The 8,962-nt window shown below is 36.1% G+C and overlaps 1 protein-coding gene across 2 annotated transcripts; it reads left to right on the top strand.

Annotated features, from left to right (window-relative positions):
* The first annotated feature begins 393 nt into the window (after positions 1–393).
* LOC147866901 (uncharacterized) lies at positions 394–5,195 on the top strand. 2 transcript variants are annotated; one of them, XM_087317428.1, is made up of 7 exons: positions 394–753; positions 1,930–2,202; positions 2,667–2,790; positions 3,515–3,642; positions 3,941–4,003; positions 4,125–4,193; positions 4,802–5,195. In XM_087317428.1, exons 2-7 carry the CDS (start codon positions 1,966–1,968, stop codon positions 4,871–4,873), a joined length of 693 nt encoding a protein of 230 aa, XP_087173554.1. In that variant the 5' UTR covers positions 394–753; positions 1,930–1,965; the 3' UTR covers positions 4,874–5,195. The 2 variants fall into 2 exon arrangements, with proteins under 2 accessions (XP_087173554.1, XP_087173553.1); XM_087317427.1 differs by having other exon boundaries at positions 397–753; positions 4,122–4,193.
* The last annotated feature ends 3,767 nt before the right edge of the window (positions 5,196–8,962 follow it).

Below are 8,962 nucleotides of genomic sequence, written 5' to 3'. Positions count from 1 at the left end.
CATACACATACACATACACATACACATACACATACACATACACATACACATACACATACACATACACATACACATACACATACACATACACATACACATACACATACACATACGTACACGTACGTACACGTACACATACACATACACATACACATACACATTTTGTGATTTTTTGGGGGCGGGGAAGTTTAAAACCCTAAAACTACGGTGAAAATTTATTGTACTTCTGTATTTTTCGTCAGAAATAAATAAAGCGAAGAGCAAATGAAACACAAACAGAAAGGAAACCGAGCGAAGACAGAAGAAAACAATTCGATTTAAAAAGTAAAAATGGAAAAACATGAAAGAAATAACACCAAAAAGATTGGGTGAAAAATAATTAGGGTTTTCTCCATAGCCATTCTTCCTTCTTCTTCTCTCCGCGCCTCCTTTTTTTCTCATCCTTACCATTACCATTGTCATTCTCTGATTCTTCATTCAATTCATTCATTCATCCTCTGAATCTGCTTCTGCTCTAATTGATCCATTTCTAGAGTTTCCTACCTGACAATGCAAAATAGTGCCTGCTATATTCTGATATAATTAATCACCATTTCTCTCCAATTTTGATACCTCTAATATAATTTATTCACACCTTAAATTTTTTTTACTCACTTCCATTTGCCAAATAATTTGTTCCAACATGGATTCCCCTTCCTGTTGGATCCGATCCATGAATCTACAGAGTAGAATTTTTCTTCTCCTCAGATCAAGGTAAGCGTAAACTGCTGCTTATTCTTTTAGCGATATTTCTTTATCTACTTTTTTTCCCTTATTTCATCACTTAACTCTCATGTTAGCAGTTTTGAGATTGTTCATGGTAAGGTGAAGATAATTCTTCCTCTTCCTCTACTTTACCTTCTCTTTACTTCGATAACATTGAGATTCTCATATCTTGTAAGCAATCTTCCCAGCTCAATTTAAGAATGCAATCATTCTCCTTTTTTGATTTAATCTTACTTTGTCACTTGAATTTCCAAGCTCGGACTCATATTTTTTAAGCTGTTAATGGATATCCGCTGAAGCTAAAAGACATTGAATTTTTTAAGTCAAGCTAATTCTTCTTCGGATAATCAAAATGAATTCACGTATTGTATATCACAATTTGATCCTAGCTGAACACAATATTAGATAATAATTCTAGACAATTCATTTTAGATCTAACATAAATTCAGTTTGCCTCTGTGCGTTACTCTTTGTCTTTTCTATCTCTAGATTTCACACATCATTAGATTTGAATCCTCTCACTCCACTGTTAAGGTAGTGTGCATCAGGCTTTGTCTTCCCTATTCTGCTCATGTACTGTAAACTTATTGGATTAAATGAATGATTGTTACGATTAGAAGCTTTTAGGCTTTCTAAGATTAGTATATGGCTTCAATTCTGTACGAAACACCAAGAGCTCAATTTTCGATGCATGTAGGAAACGGATTAAGAAGAGAAGAAACGCTAGGATGTAGTTCGATACAATCATTTTCATTCCGAAACGTTTCAGCAACTACCGAAATTCAACTCTATCAGGAACGTTGCTAATTTAGGAGGAAATGCAGCTAGTCTAATGTAGGTCCAATACAGTCAGAAAATGAGATGTGAAAATAGGAAAAGGTTGCTCAGTAAGTATACTCAGTCAGAAAACACACTGCATTCTACAATGTAGCCTATATGATAGATTAAATTGTGTCAGAAATGTCATTAGGAGGAAGAGGAGAATCGTAGGCTAAAAATGTAAAGCCTTTAGAAGCCTGGCCTGGGATTATGATATTGAAACGAATTTATCTAATTTATGCAATGTGGCCTATAAATTGTGGATTCATCAATTCCTGAATAGGTTTTATGCAACGGTGATTCTCCCAATTTATCCGGGTCATTCTATTTTGTGGTGCATTGCAGGGATTGAGTGGGAATAATTTTGAAGAATCTGAAGAAATGCAGATGGAATTAGATGTAGCGGGGAGGCAGGTAGAGTCTTTTCCTTGCAGAGTGGCCAGGGAAGAGGAAGAAAGACGGGGAGAAGAGGAGGAAGAGGAGGAGGAGGAAGAACTGGCTGTATTGCCTCGTCATACGAAAGTGATTGTGACGGGTAATAATAGAACCAAATCTGTTCTTGTTGGACTCCAGGGCATCGTGAAGAAAGCGGTTGGCCTCGGAGGTTGGCATTGGCTGGTGAGTTGTGCTTCTCCTGTGTTAAATTACCAAGTTAACTCTTCATCCTTTTCGTCTTCGTCATCAGATTCGTCTTCCTTCTTTCCACATTCCACATTTGCGAGCTTCTTCTTTTCTTCACATTATGTCGCCAATTCCATCTCAGATGTTTTCCCAAGGCAATTCTTTCTTCCATTTCATCCCTCTTTTCTTTAGGGTTTATAGATATCCTGTCGTAATTGAACTACAACAACTTTACTAATCGATGAACATTGCCCGTATTTCCATATATGTCTTTAAAGCGTTTTTCCACGTTTTCCGTTATTATAAAATTATCTATCTATGCATAAAGCATTATCAAACTGACATCTGCACCAAGATTTCGCATTACGGTTTTCTCATAATTGGTATAATCTTGCCACATCGTCATCTGAAAGAAAATCCTTACATGTATATGCATATGTATTTGTCTTCCAATCAAACAGGTTCTTACGAATGGGCTTGAAGTGAAGCTTCAGCGTAACGCATTAAGTGTGCTTGAGCATCCTACAGGACTAGAAGAAGATGACGAGGATTCTGAAGATCTAGTCCCCTATAGAACACATATTGGTTCGTTTCTTTTACATATATGTACAGACCTAGTCTTTATGTCTTCTTTGTATGGTGTTAATGCATGTCTTCATTTTTTGTTCTTAGCAACTTAGGATTGCCTTGATTCATAGTTAGAGGTACACATTCCAACCTGAAATCATCTTGATTCTATACTTATGAAGTATGAATTCAACTTAGCACAAATTGGATTCATACTAGAAGGTTTGAAATTCAACTCTGATCAGATCTGATCGTATATTTTCTTTGTATTCGGTAGCATAGAGGTTCATCTTGACTCATACTAAGAGGTATACGTTCAATTTCATTGCATATTAACAGACATGAATTCTTATTTGTATTCTATTGACACATAGGTTCAACTTGATTTACAACATTTAGGACTAATTGGGTGATAGTTTGCTACTGAACACATAGTTTCCTTTCCCATATATATATATATATATATATATATATATATATATATAGGAAAGGAAACTATAGATAGATAGATGGGTCCATTCTCTTTGTTGTACTCTGTTAATATATGGGTCATTCTGATTTGTATTAAAAGATATTCATTTCAAGGATGTTTTGGATTCATTCTAAGAGGTACGAATTCAATTGAATGATTTTAATAAATACTAAGAGGTATGACATTTTCACCTTAGGATTGATTGACTGGTAATTTTGCATATCTCTATCTTTGCCTTTGTTTCTCCCTGAGTTAGCTTTTTCTTAACAGAGGAATTTGGTAAATCCTATAAACAGAGAGGGCGGCTCCAGAAATCTGTAGTTTCATCAAAACAAGAGATTAGGAACCACATGGTAGAAATGGCATCCAAGGGAAAACCTTCCTCATCTGACATTCTGGTAATGCTTCCATTTCTTTTCAGTTTTTACCCGGCTCAACATTTATTGTTTCTGATTCCACTTGTTTCAGCTACCGTATAAGAGGCCAAAATATTGTTTCAGCTACCTTATAAGAGGTCAATTTATATTGTTACAGCCACCGTTTCTTTTCAGTTTTGTCTTGGTCACCAATTTATACCATGTCTAATTTTGTTTCGGTCAATTTATGTTGTTTCTGCTTCCATTTTTACCCCAGTTTATCCTTAGGAAAGTTTATTGTAAACCAGCAGATTTATGTATTTTCTGCTTCAACTTGCAGAGAGTAGATTTCAGCAAACTTGAGACAGCTGCATTGTTGAGATATTGGAGACATTTCAATTTGGTTAGTGATTTCAATGATCTCAAGTTAGTTAAATTGTATAAATGGGGGCATTCCAATTTGGTTAGTTATTTGAATTATACCTAGTTATGCTGTTCTGACACAAGTTTTCTTGATGTAAAAGGTTGAACTTGGACCAAATCCTTCTAAAGAGCAACTTGTTGATGCTGTTGCCAGACATTTTATGTCACAGGTAAATCTTCAACATACTACATACAACTTACCAACAAAAGCAAATCGTTGTGAAAAATAGTGTTGCTATGTCCAGTAGGAAGGTTCTCTTATTCAACCTTGTGATATAGGTCTCATCCTTATAGTATATTTTCCAGGCTAAACATATGAAAAACTAGTATTCCAAAAATCTTTTAGTTGTGAAAACAGTTTAGGTAAATTCATAGGAAACTTGTTAAAAAGGTTTTATGTTGGGCTTTTAATACACTTCCAATATCAGGTTTCCTTTGCTAAAACTAGAAATTTGAAGTTCAAGTTTGATGTCACACAATAACTTTTATGTTGCTATTTTCATACATTTGTGAACCCAGTGTTTCCTGCTTTGAAAATTGCAATTCATGTTTAATAAATATCTATCTCACAAAGGCTCAAAAAATGTGGGAAGTCCTTTTTTTTTCCTATGCTGAAAGATGAATTCAAATTCTTTGAGACTCCTTCCAGTTATGTGTACTTAAATGATGCGTCAAGTTACAAGCTTCAATTGGATTTATTTATATATTATATGCATTCTTGTTATTAATATTGAATTTTTGTAGCGGTACTTAGCCTCAGTTTTCTGATATTTTGTAGGAACTTGATGAAACGCAAGTCATTAGCGCTTTTGTGCAAGCAGCAAAAAGATTAAAAACAGTATATGGATAAAAACTAATGGTAAGGAACAATACTGCAAGGTGCAACTCTGTTATTAATTCAACATGACTAACGTATATCAACCCTCTTCTAGCTAACTTTAAAACTAATTTAAAGATGTGGTAGGAATGAGGGTACATTTAGCGTAGCTTAGTTTAGGTTAGTTCAGTTAGTGCGGAAGTATAGGTTTGGTTAAGGATTACAACTGCTGTATATATTATGTATCCAGCAGTAATTTTGATTTTCGCTCACCTATCCTTAACGACCATCATCAATGTCAATGTAGTTGGACAAAAGGATTTATATGTAAATAAATGATCTGGTCTCTTTTGAAGTAAGTGTACTGTGTGCGAAAAAGGACTTTACTCTTCAAAACTATGACCTGGGAGGGCTTGTTTCCGAATATAGCTACTTTTGTCGTTGTCTATGGATATGGATACCTTGCAATGTGTCTATGGAATAGCTTGCAATTAGTGGACTGTTTTCTGTACTTTAGAGTACATAGATTTGTTTCCTCAGCCATTGTCTTACACAAGATGGGGTTGGGGAAAAAATACTTTGTATGTTGTAGCCGTTCTGACCTTTTTATATAACTAATGGAAGGATATTTTGTTTTGAAAAAAAAAGGGCTTTACTCATTTATGCCAGAGTTTAATCGTGCCATGCATGAAAGTATACAGGAAATTATGATGTTGCATCGACAATGTTTATTTACTACTAGAATGACCATTATGATGTAATGCGTAACTGTATTTACTGAAACTGCATCTACTTAAAAGTGATGCAAAGTTTTGTTTGTTTGACTGCTCTCTCCATTTTATGGGGTGGGGTTACCCTAGTGGTAGGGAAATTAAACGAAAAGCACAACTAAAATTCCTATGTTTAACAGATCTCCCCTCCCCCTCTCCTTCCCCTTCCCTACCTCTCGTTTGTTCTAAATTTTTTAATAAGGTCTGAGAAAGTTTCATTATTCTTATAGTGGTAGGATATACAAAGTTCTCTCCGGTAGTAAACATTTGGAGCATTGATTGTGCCCGAGTGTAGCCATGTCAATTGCAATGGAAGATGAGATATAATGTCAGCTAGATTCTAGGAAAGAATGCTACGTGTTTACTTTCTTGCAACTTTGTAAGTAAATGCAAGTTTTTAATCAGGTCAGATCAGATTCTTGGTTCTCTTGTTGTTTGGGATATCTCCCAACCAAGTTCATTATGGTCACAATGCAATGCTGGAATCACTCGCATTGTCATTGCCTCGATAATTTACTTATCATGGATCATGGTATCCCAGGGAGTCTCATTTCTAAATTCTAATATTCTTTGAAAGTTTCATAGTTTATTGACTATAATAGAAGATCTGTTAGTTCCTATATTGTATCTATTATTTATGGGTGTGCAGCTTGCTAGTAATATATATACTCTTTTACGAAAATAAAAAAAAGTGAGTGTCTTGTGTATATGTATATTTGTTGCCTTCAATGTTTCTTGATGCTCATCCTTGCCCATTGAGCAAAGATTCCTTGACAGTTTTCTGAAAATTTTACCTATCATTTGATCTAATTTGATAGTTTGCCGAACATTTTACCCCATTCCATAAATTTACCCCCAAGTATATCATAGGTTTTTCAAACTCATACTTACCAAAACTATAACAATGTTTCGACACATATATCATGACACATTGATTGAATTCCAAAAGTTACTATTTCTCCATCTTTGGTAATATCTGACTCTGCCTTCTATCATGAATTTTTGGGCCATCGACCAATTTCTTAGAACCAAGGGCATCCATCGATCTCTTGGTATTTGTTTGATATGTCGATATGATCAATACTCTAGAAAAAGACAAGATGCTTATCCAAACAAAATTAGGATCACAAACAGTCAAAAGTTTATTTATGCTTGGGTGAAACTCACACCTGTGCACAATAAGATAAAAAATACTCAGTGGGAGCCTCAAATTCAGCAAAATAGGATAGTAAATGATCCTCAAGTTATCATTACTTTTCTCACCCACTCATACCCAATGATTTTAATATGTTCGTCTTTGCGAATTTCAACTTGCAGATAAAGCAATACATGAAATCCTTGAAGATAACGGAGACCTCTAATGCATGGTATATGTATTAGACATATATATATAGGAATGGGCTATTTGGCTATTTGCCCCCCCCCCCACCCCCAAAAAAATAAAAACCTTTTTGGCCCCCTAAAAAAATAACTTTTTGGCCCCTCTATTTTGGCTATTTTGGCTAAACCCCCCCCCCCTTCCCCCCACAAAGAAAAAAAATCTCCGATAGTTCTTCCCCCATTTTGGCCCCTCCAAACCCATTTTCGTTCCCCTCCCCCAACAGAAAAACATTCTCTAATATAGCTTGGCTCCTCTCCCTAGCTCTCTCTCCCTCACCAAAACAAAAACATTTTGATAGCTCTCACTTTGTAGCTCAACACATAGTTGTCCCCTCCATTTTGCCCCCCAAATTTCTAGTAGTTCTCAACATTTTGGCTATTTTGCCCCTCAATTTTCTGGTCGTTCTCAACAATTTGGCTATTTTGCCCCCCAAATTTCTGGTAGTTTTATTAATCCCCCATTTTGGCTTCACAACATGTCTCCCCAACCGTCTTCAGCTTCAATTATCAATAGAACCTTCACTGAGAGAGGGGCTCTAATCAGTTTTATCAAGGACCATTTCCGTGCTCAAAATATAATTGTTGTGGTGGATAAGCATAGTGACAATAGAAAAGTCACTTTCAAGTGCTACTATGGGGGAAAAGTCACTTTCAAGTCCTCCTCCTCCTCCAGTGGCGGCACCCAGCAGCCACCACCGACCCTCCCCATCGCCTAAGACATCATGTAAAAGAAAAAGGAATCCACAGTATTGATTGGAAACTTGGGGGGTGGGGGGGTTTAGCCAAAATAGGGGGGCCAAAAAGTTTGTATACTACATTTTGTATACTACTAGAACTCTTTACTTCCACATACACCAAAGACTTAGTACAAAGTCACTTCCTTTATCGAGTATACCACATTCTGTACACCACTAGAACTCTTTTAATTAAGTTCGGGCCTTAGAAGACGTTAGTTAATATATCTTTCTTTCTTTCGCTCTCTCACCTTCCCCTAGCTTCACCATGGCAGCACGGCATCAATGAGCAAGTAATTAATGTCTTTTTGTATATAAGACAAAAGAATCCATAAAGTTCAGTATCATCAACAGCACATCGTAATAGTCCGACCAAACCCTAAAAGCTTTGAGGTTCCATCTCCGGCCATCTTTGTCATTATTCTAATCAAGCAACTTTCTTCAAGGATCCACAAATATAGTCATTCATCTGGTGATTCCTCAATCACAAGATTGCAAAGCCTTCACTAATTAATATTACATAAAACTGATACGGTGGTTGTAGAGATAATGGACTCGGACATTGCTGCGAAATATCAGTAAAAAGTCAGCAGAAACTATTGTCTCTTCCTTTCTCTCCACGATTTGACAGATTCTTATAAACATGTAATGCTTCTGTCGTTAAGGCAAAGAGAAACTAAATTCTGATAGTTTTCCGTTTGCAAATTGCGCTCTCTATCTCTCTCTTTCTCTCAATATGCGCGTGTGTGTGTATGTGAGAGAGAGTGAAAAGCCATTGATTCTCATACAGATCAACGTCAACTAAAAGAGGTAATACCAGAAGTCTCCAAAAGACAAGACCACATTTTTAAACCAAAAGAGTAAATTAATACTATTTCAGTCATGTTAAGCTTTTTACACATAGCATCATCGTGGCACCTTTTTACACACACAACAATTGATTGATTGCATTGGTGTTCAATCTATGCACGCCCCTGTCATCGTCTACATTCAAGAGTCAAGAGTCAGGAGTGAAGACCCACCCCTTCTACAAAGTATCTCATCACACACAATTGGACAATGTCTGTATGCGAATCCTTCCAAATCTTGATGAAGAATGATTTCTCTCATTCAACTATGAGCCAAATCCCCCGTGTCCCACACAACTTCATGAAAATTAAGAGTCTATGAAACTTTTGGTACTGATTTCATGAGTTGAATAATACATCTACAGTGTCTGGCATATTTATTGCAGCCTC

This window comes from Azolla caroliniana, unplaced genomic scaffold (assembly GCF_043228905.1).
Source record: "Azolla caroliniana isolate FFs.n. ecotype wild unplaced genomic scaffold, voAzoCaro1.0.p SCAF_3, whole genome shotgun sequence".
Lineage (NCBI taxonomy): Eukaryota > Viridiplantae > Streptophyta > Polypodiopsida > Salviniales > Salviniaceae > Azolla > Azolla caroliniana.
Note: the sequence above shows the minus strand (reverse complement) of the source record. Positions and strands in the feature narration are given on the sequence as shown.

What these genes read in the sequence shown, in the direction of transcription:
- LOC147866901 (XM_087317427.1), top strand. Translation starts at nt 1,966, where the DNA reads ATGCAGATGGAATTAGATGTAGCGGGGAGGCAGGTAGAGTCTTTTCCT. An exon ending in CTTCCTCATCTGACATTCTG is followed by an intron (nt 3,643 to 3,940) that starts GTAATGCTTCCA and finishes TTCAACTTGCAG; the next exon opens with AGAGTAGATTTCAGCAAACT. An exon ending in ATTGGAGACATTTCAATTTG is followed by an intron (nt 4,004 to 4,121) that starts GTTAGTGATTTC and finishes TTCTTGATGTAA; the next exon opens with AAGGTTGAACTTGGACCAAA.